Consider the following 19,295-nt stretch of genomic DNA (forward strand, 5'->3'; position numbering starts at 1 on the left):
CACAGCACAGCAGCAGCCAACAGTCAACTGCCATATAGTGGAACACATAGCGAAGCTAAGCATGGAACACACAATCCACAGGAAGAGTATTCCAAAAAGACTAGAAAGGAAACTTAATAAATAACAAGAGTACTACACATCTTCTCTCTTTCTTTTTTTTAAAACACAGTAAAGGAGGCAAAAAAAAAACAAAAAAAAACTAATGAACAAAATCTTGCAGGTAAGTGGGAGGTCGGCGAGACCTTACAGGACGACAAAGCAATGACCCATCCTGTGAAGAAGAATTACCATCAATGTTACTCTGGACAGAGACATTAGGGACTATGGCATCACCCCCCCCCCGAATTTGACACGTCATTCTGAGAAGACAACTCAACAGGAGCGTGGAGGGCAAATAAATAACCACTGGTGGAGGAAGGTAACTGACACTGAGAAATTTGTGGCGCATCATTAACAGAAGAGGATGAAAGAGCATTGTCAACCGGAGAAGACTTAACTCTTTCGTAAAGGGCCACTCTTCTAAAGTTCCAACATTCGCCGTTGTTAAGGATGACACAATGATTAAGAACTTTCTTAACTTTAAAAGGACCTTTGAACTTTGAGAGACACCTCTGCACCCTACCAGTTTTAACCTTGACCAGATCACCCACTAGGAAAGGAACTGGATGGGGAGACGGGACAATATCCTGTTCATCCTGCAAATCAATGAGTTGTCTCATCCAAGCAGGTACCAGCTTTGAACCAGGAACACGTCCTCTCATTAACTGGAAAGGAGATTGGCCGTTAGAAGAGGGAGTGGTGCGATAGGCCCACAACATCTCGTTGACCATTTTCCTAACAATGCCACCACCAACTGAAGCCATTTGGATTATACCTTTGACTACTTTATTAGCTCTTTCACTGCATTGCCTTGGGGATTGTATAAGGAAGTGCGATGATGGGAAATACCACATTCTTTTAGAAAAGTTTGCATCTGTTTCGAGACAAGTTGAGTACCATTGTCAGTTATGATGACAGACGGTAAACCTTCATCCTTAAATAAGTCACCCAAGAACCTTATGGTGCTCTCAGAGGTAATGTCATTGGTGAAATTCACGACCTACCACTCTGAGAAAATATCTACAACAACCATGGCAAATCTATCTTTTTCATTGAGTTCGCCCATCGGACCAATGAAGTCAAGGCAGATGGTATGCCACGGTAAACCAGGACAATGCATGTGTGCGTCGGACTGAGACTTAGGAATAACCTTAAGACGCTTCTCACCCTCTTTACATAACAAACAACGTTCAACCCAGTCCACAACCTGCGAGTCAATACCAGGCCACCAAAAATGACTCTTTAAACGGCGTTGGGTCAACGTTTGTCCTAAATGACCCTCGTGTGCTAGGGCCAACAATTTGTTCCTAAGACCAAAAGGAGGTATGAATTGTTCCCCTTTAAGCAAGATGTCATTACTGGCAAAGGAAAGCTCGTCAAGAATTTTAAGAAAGGGTCTAACTGAAACAGGGAGAGTACTTTCACGTCTAGGACCTGACCTGACGAGTTTGACGACCTCTTGGAGAGTGCAGTCAGAAGCCATCACTTTCTTCCACTCATCACTAGAAAACACCCCCTCTCCCACAAAAACAGCATCTTCAACAGATGCCACAGCCATGTCTTCAACATCTGAAAGAGAATCTGAGTTGTGTACATTACGCCAATTCAGAGATAACCTAGAAAGACAGTCCGCCTGGACATTCCTCCAACCCTGAATGTATTCAACAATAAACTGAAACTCTTGGAGCTTGGCAGCTAACCTCATGAGCCTGGCAGAACCCTTGCCTGCTCCACCTGGGGAGAGGATTTTAATGAGAGGCTTATGGTCAGACCTGATGATGAACTTCATACCCCAAAGATATGTTCTGAAGTATTCTACTGCCCAGGAAGCCGCAAGAGCTTCCCTCTCTATGGACGAATAGTTTTTTCTGAGTCCGTCAGGGTCCTGGAAGCAAATGCTACGGTAACCTCAGAGCCAGCTTTGATCTGAGACAACATAGCTCCTAAGCCAGTTGCGCTAGCGTCAACTGTGACTATGGACTTGTTGTGAACATAAAAATGAGACAGAAAATTGGCACTACAAATTTCCTTCTTGATATCCTCAAAACATTTTTCTTGGTCATCGCCCCAAACAAAGCTAACACCCCTCTTGAGTAAAGATCTTATGCAGCAAGTCTTGTCAGAAAAATTCCTGACAAACTTTGAGTAGTATTCAATAAGTCCTATAAAGGAACGTAGCTGGTCCTTATCAACTGGTCTAGGAGCAGAACGAATAGCTTCTCACAAATCTCTCTTAGGTTTGATACCCAAAGGTGTAATTGTGTAACCCAAATAATCCACTTGGTCTACAGAAAACAAGCACTTGTCCTTACGTAGGTTGAGACCAGCTTCAGGCAACTTCTCAAAAACACACTTTAAAGTAGAATTATGCTGATCCGCCGTCTGGCCATGTATCAAAATGTCGTCCTGAAAGTAGACCACATTTGGTACACCCTTGAAAATGCTAGTGACCATTCGCTGGAAAACACTAGCAGCCGAATTTAGCCCAAAAGGAAGCCTGTTGAACTGGTAAGTGCCCCAAGGGGTGATGAAGGCTGTCAAACTCCTAGAATCCTTGTGTAAGTCGATCTGGTGGTAAGCACTTCTAAGGTTGAGTTTAGAAAAGAAAGAAGCACCCTTGAGAGTAGTAACAAGTTCTGCAATGTTGGGCAGGGGGAAAGTATCAGCAACGACACACTGGTTGAGTGAGCGCAGGTCCACACAGAAGCGGAGCTTGCCATCTGATTTCTTAGTGACTACGATAGGAGAAACCCATGGAGAGGCTTCTACAGCTTCAATCACACCAGAAGACAACATATCGTCAAGAAGGCGCTTAACTTCATCTCTGATAACAATGGGTATTCTCCTAACCTTGTGTTGAACTGGAACAGAATCTTGCTTCAAAATGATTTTGTGTGAATACCCTTTCAATCGCCCCAGTTTCTCACAAAACACATGCTCAAATTTTGACAAGATAGAAAGCATTGTCTTCAACAACCATGACCTGTGGATCAGCACGAGGATTAACTATGATGGAAAGGTCGTACTGATGAACCCACCCTACGATGGCAGGTCCGGTAGCAGACACATAAACCTTCCCCTGAATTTGTCTGGAAGAGAATTTAATATTCGCATCAAAATAGCCAATAATATCTAACGGTTCCCCTTGATAGCCACCAGGAGAAATATCTTTGGGAAGTAAAGATGTGTCGCTCCACATTTCCATAAAAGTATGATTGGGAATGATTGTGTAACGTGAACCAGTGTCAACCATTAGCTGGACATCTTTGTTGTTTATAATAAAGAGTGCTTTAGGTCTAGTTTTACGTCTCATTTCATCACTAAGACATTGTTCATCTACACCAACCATTAAAATTTTGTCAAGATCATCCAAACTTTCATCCAGATTATTTATACATGCAACAGAGGAACGACCTCTGCCTCTGCAAACCCTAGCATAATGACCGGTCTTGCCACATTTCATACATTCTTGTTTAGCAGCAAAACAAAATTTAGAGTCAGAAGCATGACTAGGACTACCACATCTAAAACACTGTTTTTGGAAATTGGTTCTGTTAAAATTCTGAGGTTTCGCACTAACAACCCTTTTGTTAATGAATTTCTTATTTTTAACAGCTGCAACATCACCAAGATCATCATCTTCACGAAAAGGCATATTTGACTCACACAAAGAGACTTCACTAACATCACTAACTAAGGTTCTTTTTTCGAGCTCTTTCATACAGCCCTCTGACTGCTCAACGATTTTGGCCAAGTCAATAGCAGTTTGTAAGTTCGGATTCTTGGCTGCCCATAAACGCTCCTGGATTTTTTTATTGTTGCATTGGACTATGAGTTGATCTCTAATCAACTCATCTGTCATGTTACCGAACTTGCACTTAACAGACATTTCACGCAATCTGGAAACAAAGTCGTCAATAGACTTACTAACTTTTTGAATAAAATTTATATCTGTTCATTACTAAGTTCTCTTTTTTCGAATATCTTATCTCAAGACGAGAGATAGCCTCTTTGTATTCGTCTAAAGGGGCTTGTGCACCAGCTTGTAACACTTGGGGTAAGAATTTAAAGACTCTCTGGCCCTCTTTGCCCAGAGAACTGAGTAAAAGTGCCTTTTTCCTTTTTGCAGAAAAGCTCTGTGCATCAAGCGCATCCAAATAATTGTCAAACATGGGGAACCAATCTTCCCATGAAATGCTAGGTTGACCAGGAACTGGTAGAAAACTTGGTGGTAAAACCACAGTGCATTTCTGTTGTGGTGTCTGCTCAGACATCGTAAGGAAAAGGAGCTTTGAGGTTAAATGAAAACAACGTGTGTGTGTTGTTGAATGAGGCTGGTAAAAAAAACACAAGAAAAAAACAGTACCTTCGAAATGGACGTGTGTATCGTCGAAGAAGCACCAAAGTAAAGACACACGCTCGAAACGGCAATGACGAGCGTATCGTCGTAGAAGAGATCGTTGTCAAAGTAAACTCGATTAGTAGAATTCGTGGTTGCGCTGCTGGAGGTGAATGGGTTGGTATGACAACCAAAATGGCTTCTTGACGTTGCTGTCACTAACGTGCTGACGCGGGTCAAACTGTGAAGCGCTATTGGTTGTTGAGAAGAGACGTCACAGAAGAGCTGGGAGCGCTTGGATTGGATAGAGGAGCAAGCGTCCAGACAGAGTCCACCAACTCCCTTTGGGAGTTCTACAACGTCATCAGTTGCAGAGAAGAAGCAATGAGGAAGGATTGAGGGAGCCAACGGACACTGGGGAGGACGGAGAGGTAGCAGAGTCCCAGAAAACCAGAAAAGCTACGGAAAACAACACAGAACAGATGAGAAGAATGTAGTAAATTCACCTTGCGAGTAGAAGTCTTCCGATGTAGAAGGGAGGCACGTGAACGATAACGGGCACACCCTCGAGGCTGGTTTTTCAAATACGAAATCCGTCTCGGAAGGCGAAGTCGGGTTTTAAGTCTGTGTCACTTCCAAGATATTTCAGGAATGCTCTGAAAGTATTTAGGAGGCCGGAAGAGCATAGAAGTATGAATCACCTCGAACTTGTCCGCTCTTGTCTTAGTAGGGTATATGCTCGTGTGGGATTAAGAATTCCTGTTGCCAAAAATTGTAGTAAATGAATTCATGGACATCCAAAGGAGAATTCAAGTAACCTTTATTCAAAGTTACAGAGTTGAACAAGAGCGAACACAGCACAGCAGCAGCCAACAGTCAACTGCGATATAGTGGAACACATAGCGAAGCTAAGCATGGAACACAGAATCCACAGGAGGAGTATTCCAAAAGGACTAGAAAGGAAACTTAATAAATAACAAGAGTACTACAGTTAACAAGTAATTTAAACTTCCGGGTATACAATGCTTGAGTGTAGATGCAATGACATAGGGTGCAGGCAGTGCCTCATGTTGGAAGTAATAATATATAGTAACATCGCTGAATGTAGCATAGTGAGAAAGGCAACATATATCATAAAGAATGGCTATGCAGAAAATGTTTACCACAGAAGGTCTTCAATGTTGACACAGATAGCAATGCCAGATTCTGAGTAAACTACAGAGTCACTGGATACTTTATGGTGGCAAAATCGATAATCTCTGGATAGATAAAAATAAATTACCCTGTTTTGGTGTTCTTTTTTCTCTGCATGCGTCATCGCTTCGCCCTTCACCCCCATACACCCCTTTGGTGCCAAAGCTGGGAAAGCAGGTCACACATAATGCTATGGCAAGAGGAAAGACTCCAGGGACTGAGGATGAATGCAACCTATGCCTTGTCTCCCTGCATTCCACGTCCAGCCGCGACCTGTGGATGGAGTTGCGGTGGGGCAGGCAGGCGGGGAGGGGGAGGGGCAGGGTGAGGGGTGATAAACACCGGAATCCTGGATGATTGCAGATAAGTAAACAATTAAAGTAATAAAACGTAGAGCGCCCTGCATCGCATTTTGTGATGCAGGGTACGGAGCGAAATTTGTTTTATTAATTTAATTGTTTACTTACCTACAATCATCCAGCTTCCAGTGTTTATCACACCCCACCCTGCCCCTCCCCCTCCCGCCTGCCCCACCGCAACTCCCTCCACGGGCCGCGGCAGCCCATGTCTCTCTTTAGCCCTGCCCATCAATTTGTCAGTCTCCATAAGTCATCCCAGGGTCCTCCTTCTCCTTCTTCTTACTTCATTGTTATAGCTTGATTTCATATAATGCATCCTTTCCCCTGGTTATCAATTCTCTGCTGCTCAGCCAGTATGAATGGGATGTGTATATGGAATGTTAGAATGCTTTATGAGGTAGTGGAATACTGGAGTGCCTGGTGGAATGGAGAGAGATTTGGAGTGTGTGGGCTGAGCAGCAAGGATGCTGCTCCTGGTGGGGCTCAACTTTATATCTTCTACTTATCATCTAGATCTGACCTGTAACGAAGATAAGAAACCTCCTTTCAACCTTCTTCATTTGCTACCTCTGGACTTCTTTTGGACTACATCATTCATCAATCTGACCCTCATTATGGCTGTAGTGCCATGGTCATTAGCCACCGTCCCATCTAACTTGAGGTGTCTGGTACAGCACTTTGAGACATTTTCCTCTATGGTGTCATCATAATAATTGAGAATTAGTACAGATTCTGTAGCCTGTTACAAGTTTGTTATACCTGCTGCTCAGCCAGGGTGACTGTGTGAGAGAATGTTGGTGAGTGGAATGTAGAGGAGTATGTGAGTCAGTTGGTGGATGGGCTGAGCAGCAGGAAGGCTGCTCCTGGTGTGGCTCTCATCTTGTAACATCTTACCTCAATAAATCTACATAAGAAACTACTTGGACTGGACGAACATTTATTTACAACATTTTGTTGACTTTTTGAGGAAAAGAACCTACGTGTGCTACCTGATGGAAACTTTTTCTACTGAAATTTAAAGACCGAATAAACTTCTAGGTAAAGGACTTTCTTTTAAAACTAAAGCTTGGTATTTGTAATGTATAAATGTGCGTCATACACCGCGTGATGATTCACGCGGCGTATGACAATACTGTGAATAGATATCAACCACAAACCACACAAGCTACGGCTCGTGCATAAACATATTTACTTATGAATATAATGTCACCCGCGCATGGACGCTTGATCTACGGTTTGCCATTGTAACCGTTGGCTTGCCGCTGATCGGACGCTCCATAACTGGGTGGAGTTTTATGAATGGAATAAACTACTTTACCAAATATATAAAAGAATATCGATGATTCTTTTATTATATATGGCGACGATTGGGAACAAACTCCACCTTTTCCCACACAAAAAGTGATTTTCAACTCACTTCTACGATTCCGGAAACCCTCCGGCACCTCATCTCGACATTGAACTCTTCGTATTTCCTGTTTATTCGGAGCAAGACCTTCAGCAAGACAAGATTCCCAATAGGTTATTGGAAAATTAAGAGGCGTTCTCTCATTTGCTGGATAAACTTCCTTTTCTCCTAGAACGATCCTCACCTATTGGACGGTTTCAATCGGCTGGTTGAAACACTCATTACCATTGGATTTCCGTTTACCTCACCTTATCTCCGACGTTTAACTTTCAGAAAAACGAAAAGGTAGACGTTTCTCCAGCCTAAAACAAGGTACTGTTGAACAAATATATATATATAGGAGAAATATTTTCAACGATACACAAGCTTATTCCACAGCATTAATTTAAAAGACTCAAATGCGCATCTTGCATAAGATTGACATTTTCAAGAATTATTCCCGCGTATTGCTACAGCGATACGCACGCTCTTTCCAAATAGCATATTATTTATTGCTCATTACTCCAGCGATACACACGCTCTATTTTACCTATTTTACAATTGTGTATAACTTCAGCGATGCGCACGCTTTAATAAACTTGTGTTCCTATCACTGCGTGTCACTACAGCGATACGCACGCTTCATCAGATCATCACGCTGATACCACGTATTATTTCAGCAACATACACGCTATTTCAAGTATTATACAGGCATACTCCTGCTATTGTTAATTTATTGGAAATTGTGATTACTATTCTATTTTAAAACGTTTAGAGTAATAAAAAATATATATATATATACTTAACATTATACAAATTATATTCTCTGATTATAAGTACGATACTTATATATATATTTATATATATATTATTCAAAAATAGAACCTTAAATTGATATACAAGTTCAAACCTAGTATTGTTCCTATAGCCCCTCCTATTTCTCAAAACGAAAGTGGAGATAACCCTTGGAATATATATACTGAAGCCATCGCTAGACTAAAAAAACAATTTTGTGATGAACCTAATATCATGCTTGAGAGACACAATTTTTATTCCAGGAAACAAAAGGAGGAAGAGAAAGTAGAAGAATACATTGCTGCTCTCAGAGTACTTGCTATCACATGTAATTTTGAACCTTCCCCAGATAAATTTATAAGAGACCAATTTGTATTCAATTGCGTGTCTAGGAAAATTAAACAAAGGATCCTTGGATGTAAAAACCCATCGTTGAATGAAGTCATCGACCTTGCTCTTAGTATTGAACGCTCCACATTAACTAGTAAGGTGGTAATGGAACCATCCAAACAAGGAATTAATGCCTTAGATTGCTCTGATGCCGACCAAGAAGGAGCTGTTTGTTCAATTAACTCTAAAAACAAAACTCAATTCAACTATAAACCTTTTCAAAAGAAAAAGAACATTTTCTGTTACAGATGCGGATCAAAAGACCACTTAGGAAATGCTACAAACTGTCCAGCACTCAAGAAACGTTGTTCTATCTGTAAGAAAATTGGCCATTTTCAAGGCGTTTGTAGATTTGCAAAGAAGCACACAAATGTTAATTGCATTGATGTAGATTCTTGTTCAAATTCTTTTAAAAACATTGTAGTAACTTTGGATTCAAATGGCGATGTAGAATCAATTAAGGGTCCTTTATGTTCCGCCATTATTGATAATGTTCATTTACAAGTCATGGCAGATTCGGGTTCGCCATATACAATACTCAGAGACTCTACCTTTTATGAAAAATGGGACAAAAGAGTTGAATTGATGAAAACTGATGTCAACCCAAAAGCTTTTGGGGAGAAGGATATTAACATGTTAGGTTATTTTGAAGAATTGGTTCAGTGTCTTGGAAGAGAAACAGTTACAAAAATTTATGTTGCAGAAAAAGGTAAAACATTGTGGGTTGGAAAGATCTAGCCATGATGGGACTTTATCTAGTACCTGGTGACGATAATCCCATCAAAGTAGGAGACTTACCTAAATTCAAAACTGCTACTGATGGTCTTCCTATTGCTATCATAGAGAACACTAATGTAAATATAAATGACATTTTATCAGAATTTAAACCCGTTTTTGATGAAATGGTTGGGAGCGTGAAAGGATTCGAGCACAAAATAAGATTAATACCGGGAGCTCAGCCTATAGCACACAAAGTCAGAACAGTCCCATTGAGTGTAAGATCAGAATTAAAAGAAATGTTAAATGATTTATGCAAACAAAACATCATTACACCTGTCAATTCTTCTCAATGGGTCGCACCAATTGTAGTTCTTCGAAAAAAGACAGGAAAAATTAGATTGTGTGCGGATTTACGCTCATTAAATAAGAACATTATCATTGACTGTCATCCACTCCCAAGAATCCATGAACTTCTGGCAAACATTGGACAAGCAAAATGGTTTTCGCTGATAGATCTAAGGTCAGCGTACCACCAAGTTTCGTTGTCTAAAGAGTCCCAAGAACTTACATCTTTTATTACCCCCTTTGGGGCTTTCAAATTCCTGCGCCTTCCTTTTGGTTTAGCGTCTGCAGGTAGTGTTTTTCAGAAGCTGATGGATGAATTACTACAAGGGATTACAGGTGTACAAGCATATCTAGACGATATTTTAATTTTTGCCGAAACTTTAGACGAACATAATAAAATTCTCAGAAAAGTCCTATCAATTTTAATGTCTAGGAATATGACAGTTCATAAAGATAAATGCAAATTTGCAGTAAACAAAATTGACTACTTGGGCCATACTGTCTCAGACAAATGTATCACTCCCAAATTTTCTGTTATCAGAGCCATTGAAGATGCAAAACCCCCTCCAGATAAAGACGCTTTGTGATCTTTCCTCGGACTAGCAGAATACTACGCTAGGTTTGTACAATCATATTCACAACTGGTCGAACCATTAAGACAACTTTTAAGAAAAGGGTCCAATTTCATTTGGACTGATGAATTAAACAAGGTCTTTTGTGAAATTAAAAAAATGATTATTTCAGCAAAAGCCATACATGCGTTTAGAGAGGATGCCATCTCAATTATTACAGTAGACGCAAGTATTTCTGGACTAGGGGCAGTACTCACTCAGAAAGTTAACGGACAAGAACAAACAGTCGCATTCGCTTCTAGAGCTCTTAAAGATTTTGAACAAAGATACAGTACAATAGAAAGAGAAGCTCTAGCTTGTGCCTAGGCCGTTCACAAATTCAAAATGTATATTTGGGGGAGGAAATTCGAGTTGGTTACAGACCACAAACCCCTGATTTATATATTTAATAAGTCTAACTCTACATCTTTGTCAGCACGGCTTATGAGACTAGTATCAAAATTACAAGAATTTAGTTTTACAGTTAAGCATATTGTAGGAGGCAAGAATTTCCGTGCTGATTGCCTATCCAGAATGGCTATGATCAAAGATGATGAAGAAGACATTTTAGTAGAAGATGTAGAGTGTGTTACTTTAGTGGACGCTATAAATGAAATTAGTGACATTATTTCTGAAGAGGATTGGAAAAATGCCACCAAAACTGACAATGTGTTGTTGAAAGTTATAGAATTTACTACACAACATTGGCCTGAACCTAAAAGTCTGAGCGGAGATCTACGAAGTTTCGCTCAAATTGCAGAAGAACTCTTTGTTGAAAACGATATAGTTCGAAGAGGTGAGAAATTTGTTCCCCCTTTTAAACTGAGAGAACCTATTATTAATATGGCTCATCAAGGTCATTTAGGAATAACTAAGACATCCATGCGAATAAAACAAAACTATTGGTGGCCATCAATGGATACCCAGGTCAAAAATTTAATTGATTCTTGCCCTGAGTGTTTATTATCAGACAAACATTGGCGTACTTTGAAAGTTCCCTTACACCCCACTGAGTTTCCAAATTCACCCTGGGAAAAAGTTGGAGTAGATTTTTCAGGTCCATATTCCATTCTACAACAAGAAAATAAATATGTAATCCTTTTAGTCGATTATTTTTCAAAATGGATGTATTTTGATTTTGTTAAATCACCAGACTCAAATTCCACTATAACTTTCCTAAAGAAAGTTTTTGATTTAGAAGGACCTCCAAAATCTATAGTTACAGATAATGGAACGCACTTTGTATCAGATAAAATGTGCAAATTTTTGAAAGAATTGGATATCAAACAACTGAAAGTAGCCTTATATTCCCCATCTTCAAACGGACTTGTAGAAAGAGGGAATAAGGTAATTAAACAAGGTATACAGACTGCAGTGTCTTGTGGTTACAAAGTGGGGGAGTTTGTTACACAAAAAGTCTGGCACTATAATACGTCCCCCCATTGTGTAACAGGTGTATCCCCTTTTTCTCTTCTGAGAGGGAGAGAAAATCGTTCCGTTTTATTCCCATCTTGGTTACAACAAGATACTGTAAGGAAAACTCCTGATTTACATTCAATTAAGAATGCTGTTCAAGAAAAACAAAACCAAATGAAATTACATTTTGACAGTAGTTCAAATAGTAATCTTGTAAATATTCTAGTAGGTGACCGGGTGTTAATTAAAAATCCTGGAAAAGTAACGAAAGGTCGTTTGAAATTTTTCACACCTGTCCAAGTATTGAAAGTTAGCAAGGGGGCCGCTTTCCTTGACAAAAGGGGTTGGTGGAATAAACGACAATTAGTAAAAGTGACAGATCACCAAGCTGAAATTATTAAAAGTAAAGTGTACAAAAATAATTCTGATAATCTAGACTGGAGCTTTTGGATAAATGTTCCACATATAACAAAAGATACTCTTACTCCAAACCAAACCTGTGAACAACTTCCCATCAGACATTGTATAGATCCCCAGAATGCTACCATTAACCAAACTTTTTCTTCTTTTGGCAGGCGTATCAAAGCACCGGAAAGATACAATGAATTTGTTAAATTCTAAATATTATCTTAATTATTCATTGTTCGCTATTGTAAGGAGGAAGGTGATGTAATGTATAAATGTGCGTCATACACCGCGTGATGATTCACGCGGCGTATGACAATACTGTGAATAGATATCAACCACAAACCACACGAGCTACGGCTCGTGCATAAACATATTTACTTACGAATATAATGTCAACCGCGCAAGGACGCTTGATCTACGGTTTGCCATTGTAACCGTTGGCTTGCCGCTGATCGGACGCTCCATAACTGGGTGGAGTTTTATGAATGGAATAAACTACTTTACCAAATATATAAAAGAATATCGATGATTCTTTTATTACAGTATTTTAAGTAAACTTGCACCCCTGAGCCCCACCAGTGACCATGACATCGGTCGCACCAACCCAAGTGTGCCAGTTCCTGCTGTGTCTGGTTGTGATCTCGGCAACTGCCTTCTGTCCTGCATGCTGCCCGTTTCCCCGGTGGTTATGAGCTCACAAATTCTGCCATTACATGCGAGTAAGACAGAATTTGAATCCACATGCATGAGAAGAGTGCAAAAGTGAAAATTTCCTCATGTAACAGAATGCCAGATCCATGGCGGATGTGCATGTCAAAATCGGCACAAAGTTAAAGAAAAAATTTGTGTGCAGCACAAGGGAGGTACAAATCACACAGCATACAAATAAGTCTCCCATCCCATTGAAATCGCGGTTGTAAATGCCAAAAATGCAGCTGCACCTGCTGTGAAAGGTTTCCCCTCATGAGTTGTAGTAGATGTAAGTAACGAAGCATACACCTGACAAGTGGCAGCAGGGTATGAATGGCAGCAGGCTTTAGGCAGCATAAACCACATAGCAAGAAACATGCACCCTGAGAGGATCAGGCAGCAGGGATCAGACAGGAGGCAGCAGAAATCAGGCAAGAAGAACAGATATCAGGAAACATACGCCCTGTCAATGGGCTGTCCAGTGAATCTGGACACTGGTGAGGTGGGGGCGTAAAATCCTTAGGTAGGTTTGTTTGAAGTAAAAGCTTGTATAAAAGTACCTTAAGAAGCTTAAAGTAAATCCTCATGCATGGTTTTTATCCAACTCGTCGTGAATTTATGTTATGTTGTAGGTGAGGAGTTCGAGTAGGCTTGGTTAGGTTATAGATGAATGAGTTTATTACTCTTGGATGTTAGATAAGTTTTCCAGTAAAGATGTAATAAGGGCCCACCAGGAGCAGCCCCTCTGCTGCTCAGCCCAGGATGTAACTGACACTCCACCTCACAGCAATCCTAACATTCCAGTGACATCACCAAACTATATGGACCAGTCCACTTTTATTTACAACAATGTTATGAGAAAACACCCAAACCACATTTCCATCTTTTCTTGCAGTGTGCACAAAGAATTTTACTTGCTTTCTTAACCTGTGTACAACTGTGCTTCCTGTGCCATTCAATAAAAGACCCCTTTAAGGTAGTAATTCTGAGCCAATCAGCCATATCTTCTTTGAAGCGACACACGACTAAGTACAAGGTCAAAATACAACTTACCTAGGTAACTTCCGTACTTCACTGTATTATCACTGTCTGCATATGACTTGATAGTGTTCTCTGTAGTATTGTAAACAAAGACAGACCCAGTCCAAAAATACGACCCTGGTGCACCCATTACGATTAAATCCTAAAAAATCAACAAGACAGAAAATAAGAAAAGCATTTATCACAATTTATCGCACATACACTGATTCAACACAAACATTAGCAGCAGGGTGATCAAGAATGTTTCTCCATCCTATAGAAGCTGCACAAGATGAACGAAGGGAAAATAAGCAAGCCACTCTCTTCAAGAGATTATTGGTCCTATATAGCCATTCTTCCATAACTGAAGACTGCCACTAATATACTGTTCCAGTAAAGATGACCCAGATTACAAACTAACAATGGAAATGGTCATAAATGTCAACTCCATTTATTTCTTATAGAAACATCTAGAAGCAAATGAGGACAGTGGACGAAATCCTCCCTAAAGGAAAAATTCACACCAGCACAAATTACAGTGCTCCAGGCATATAATGTATACAACCCTGTAAGCAAGTTAAGAGTAAAACACAGGACTATGGATAGTAGGTATTAAACTGTACTATTCGATTGCCCAACAACTTTCAATTAATGATTGGCTCTTCAGAGACATAGATGACCTTGCCATAAGATTGGAAATAGCTACACAATGAACATGGCTTATTGTCTTGATTGTACGGTTAGGAGACTGCTCCAATGGCACCTCAGATAACTGCCAAACCCTTGGAGTGTTGGCGCAGGCATTGAGGTGGACTGGCTGTCATAGAAAGCTGAAATGAGAGACGCCTCTATGGCATGGTACCTGAATTAGGATGGTATTGAGATATCCTGGCTGAAACGTTTTGGTGCATGGGAAAAGATAGGAATATCTAAAATAGGTGATGTGTGGGTGTCCAATTATATGCTATCCTTTGAACAAATGTCAGGGGAGTTTGAGTTACACCGACTGCAGATCTTTTCAATATCTGCAGCTGAGATGTGAATTAGAGGGCTATGAAAATAGTCTAAACCTGATCCCAGACTTCAATCCATTGGAGTCCAGACTTACAATTGAAAAACTAGAAACCAAGGGTATCTCTAGGCTTTATAAAGTGTTAGTTATCAATTCCCCAGACCCTCTCTTAACACCTAAGGAACAATGGAAGAGAGACTTGGGCAGACTAGAGGATGAAGAGTGGTTGGAGGCGAACATTGCTGCCAAACAGGGGACACATTCCACCAGGCTACCCGTGGACCAATTTAAATACTTTCATAGTGAATACTATATGCCTGAAGGACTGTGGAGAATGGGGAGGGCCCTGATCTGAATTTTCTTAGGTGAGGAGTGCATCGGGGCACATTTCTACACACAGTTTGGGAAAGCTTTGTCATGCAAGCCTATTGGCCCCATGAATTTACGACACGAATAAGTGGTTGCTATCCCTATACAAAGAGACCCAAAAGTGTCCCTCCTCAATTTCATGCAATATTAGGATGGAAACAGGGGTGCTGCATTTTCGTTGGCATAGGTCTTGTGGTAGTCTGTCGGTGCTCCATCAAAGCTACTCCAATAGCAATGTTTGCGAGGTATGGACTTCAGCATCCTCGTAAAAGAAGCCATCTATAATTTTAGAGGCTGCCCCAAGTAACTCTCCAAGATATGAGTGCATGGTGGGATCATTTTGGCAACCTAAGACCGACACGCAGGGATCACAACAGAGGAATGGTAGGAAGCAATTAAATCTTAAAGCTGGCTTTGATCCTATTATTTTAAGAGAACTAGCTAATGGATTTAATTTGACTAGATGGTATGTGAAAAAGACATTGGGGTAGCTGTAGTGTAGGTTGCTGTTTTAAGTAAGTTGAGAACTATTAGTCCTGTATGACCATATTCATCTTTGCTTTCATAAAATGTCAATAAGCAGATCTTTAATAAAAGCACAAACATTATTCACAAAATATACGGCGACACGCTCATAGGGATTCAGATTCTCACCCTACTTTCTGTGAAAAGGTGAAGGAGATACTAATATAAATTGCGTTGGGCAAAGTGGATCTCTTTGAAGAATAAGCCAAAAATGAGAGATGCCTGGGGTCTTTATAAGAAATGCATGTGTGTTAATTACCCATTGATCGCATTTGCAAGTACTTACCTCTGTGATAGACATAACCTACTCACAAGCAATTCTCTCAATATAATATATATATTACCTACTGGAGGTCGCCAGAAGGTAGTTATAGTTAGGACCATGATTTCCTGGGAAAAGGGTTTTTTGACTTGCCTACATCTTTGGCCCCGTTTGACAAATCTTTATGACATTTTCCCAAAAAAGTGTCATAGTAAGTGTTGTGCATGGAAAGGTTTGGGCTGAACATTCAAGCTGGGGCTGAGAAAAGGGGGGTTGAAAAAGTACAAATTCCATGTTAATTCCCATTCCTTGCCTCCAAGACCTGGAATGGCCTTCTACTCCACCTTCGGACTACATCCGCCCTAAAGGAGTTCAGAGATGGCCTAAAAACCTGGATGTTCAAATGACAACTCCCAGCAGCACACCCCGACCAGCACCTGGATACCCTCACAGGTGATAAGCAGTGGTCTACAAATCGTTGATTACTTGTTTGATAGGAGTTTAAACATGACTACAGCCCGAACTGCTGGACGAAATTACACCAAATTTAGCAAGAAGATAGATTTTTGTTCACAGATCATGCTTTGTTATCTGGAGAAAATCAGTACTGTAGTTGTTGAGAAATTTAAGGGATAAAAATAAGTATATCTGCAATCATGGCTAAATTGCGACAATTTCGCGTGTAATCACGGATGTGCGTGCCAACAGGAATGCCTTGATTGGCTGGTCACAACCTGAGCACAGATTTGCGGCCGCCATTCTGGTTATTGGGACAGTCCCCGAGGCTGAAATGAAACAGTAGGGCTTGAGATAACGGGCCATATTGGATGTGTTGTGACCCCATGGGTGACATAAGGATGTTTCAGGGAGTCTGCATGTGTACAATATATCCCTAAACTAGTTTCTTTTTTTCACACGCAATATTCACAAATTAGTCGTGACCGCCAGCATGGCCCCCAGTGTAATGTTGTGACGAATTTGTGAATATCACTGAAGAAATGAAAAGCAATATATATGTTTATACACCCACCCTTACTTTCACTTAGGCACTTACACACCCACTCAGCCACCCATTCTGAGACTGATGCGCCCACTGACAGATTCACCCAGAATTTCATGAACCCACTCACAGACCGACTCAGTCTCTCATGCACTCAATCAGACACTCACACACCCACTCACATACCCACTCAGAAACTTATGCATCCACTCAAAGACTCACACACCCACCCACAGATCCACTTTGATTTTATTGCACACACTCACAGACCAAGTCAGACATAGATGCCTCCACTGACAGACCCACTCAGATTTACACACCCAGTCACAGGCCCACTCAGAGACTGACACATCCACCCACAGATCCACTCGGACACTCATGCACTCACTCAGAGACCCACTCATATTCTCATGCATATTGTCATGCTATTTTGCTTTTCTCCCCTCCTGAGGCGGAAGCCGGGAGGCTGCTCTTTTACTCACACTGCCTTTCTCGGTGTACCCTTCCCTGCTGTGCCACGATTTCTTAAAAACGGTTTAACTACTGTTTCGCCACGATTAAAAAAAATAAAAAACTTACTTACTATTTTAAATTGTCTTGTGCACCTGCACCTCTGAGCCCTCACAGGATTGGAGCTTGCACTCCCGCATCCCCCGCATTTTCGTCCAGCCCTCAGAAGATTTAGGTACTGAGGCGGCCAGTCGAGAGGATTGATTTTGAGCGGCCATCTTGGGTTGGGAGGAAAACATTCGGGCAGTCGAGATAGGAGCATAAAAATAGATCGGCATGCCTCCGTGCAGCGGACGCGATCAGCGGACGTGCCGGACCTGTGCCGGAGTCGTGCCAGAGTCCTGCCGATCTGCGCCCGTCAGTGCTAAGGAAGCACCTGGGGCCAGAAACCCGGTAGGATCTGGCTCCCAATCAATTTGTTACGGTAGGGACACTTTACTTATGCTAAGACCCAAACTCTGCGCTTTCCTGCACTCAAGACCATCAGACCTCATTATCTCCTCCTACCCTTGTAGGCCTTATAATTTTGAACACGAACCAGGTAATCCCGTGACTTTATGCTCACTTTCACAGGAATCACTCCGGCCCAATTTAGTTAAAAAAAAATGTTACTTTCAAGGCGGGCTTAAATAATTGCCGCTCCTTGGTGAAACAATCCCTCGATATAGCTAAGACCTTGACAGACAAGTGGGACCTTCTTTTCCTGACGGAAACTTGATTGGGGGATGAATCCAATCCTGCCTTGTGCCTGGCTATTCCCCCTAACTACAACATTCTGTGCGCTACTAGGTTAAGTCACAATCCTGGAGGAGGCGTAGCCATAATCTATAGATCACAATGGACTATTTCTTCTTTTTCCTATGCCCAAATTGAATCTATAGAAGCTCTACCATTCTGTATTAAATTGGCACCAATTATCACAAGCTCAGGCCTTCTAGTATATCGTCCTCCTAAGTCCAAGGTATCTTTTCTTCCTGCTCTCCTAGACTTTGTGCTCCAGGCTACTTCTCGCTATGCGAACTTCACCCTGCTTGGCGATTTTAACCTCCATGCAGAGACCACTTCTGATCTTCCCAGTCTTAATTTTCTCTCGAACTTAATGGATGGTGGCTTAAACCAACTGGTTCTCCACCCTACCCATAAGGCTGGACATACACTCGACCTAATCTGCTCAACCCTGGCAGATATTTCCGTTAGTGAGCCCTACCCAGTGATCTGGTCTGATCACTTTCTGATCCCATTCTCTATCTGCCTGTCTCACCTAGCCAGATTGAGGGTACCGGCCAAGACGGTTGGCCGTAACTGGAGTAAGATCACTCCAGATAGTTTAGTCAAACATCTCCCTACCGCCGCCCCCAAAGATGCACCTGACCTGGACACCCGTCTGATTAATTTTAACAACTGGATTTTCTCTGCCATTGATTCTATAGCCCCTATGAGGCCTAATAAAACCTTTCGAGACGCCCCCTCCGCTCCCTGGTATTCTGACGATCTACGCAAGTGCAAATCTGCTTGCAAACTTCTGGAACGACAATGGAGACATTCGTACTCTCCAGATGGGAAACAGAAATACAAATACAGTTAGAACTTTTTCTGACCCTCTGGCCCTCAAAAGGCAAACCCCGGTGTCCCAGTCTCTCTGCACCCGCCTCTCTGATTACTTCGAGGACAAAATCGCAACCATCTATGACACCTTTCCCTGCTGTATTAATCCAGATTCTGAAGGAAAACCCACAGACTATCCAGTATCTGTCCCTGTTCTCTCAGAATTTGAGGAAATCACTCTAGATCGCTCTATGGCAGAACTCTCAAAATGCAAGTCCGGTTCTCCACTTGACCCGTGG

At 41.4% G+C, this 19,295-nt stretch overlaps 1 protein-coding gene across 2 annotated transcripts in view; it reads right to left on the reverse strand.

The window, feature by feature from the left end:
* Window positions 1-19,295, reverse strand: part of ITGA4 (integrin subunit alpha 4) — a 628,337-nt gene that overhangs the window by 431,601 nt on the left and 177,441 nt on the right. For both annotated transcript variants that reach the window (XM_078681473.1, XM_078681474.1), the window contains one exon: window positions 13,807-13,936. In XM_078681473.1, the coding sequence (XP_078537599.1) occupies window positions 13,807-13,936 (130 nt within the window). The remainder of the gene's footprint in view (window positions 1-13,806; window positions 13,937-19,295) is intronic.

Source organism: Lissotriton helveticus, chromosome 3_1 (genome assembly GCF_964261635.1).
Source record: "Lissotriton helveticus chromosome 3_1, aLisHel1.1, whole genome shotgun sequence".
Taxonomy (NCBI): domain Eukaryota; kingdom Metazoa; phylum Chordata; class Amphibia; order Caudata; family Salamandridae; genus Lissotriton; species Lissotriton helveticus.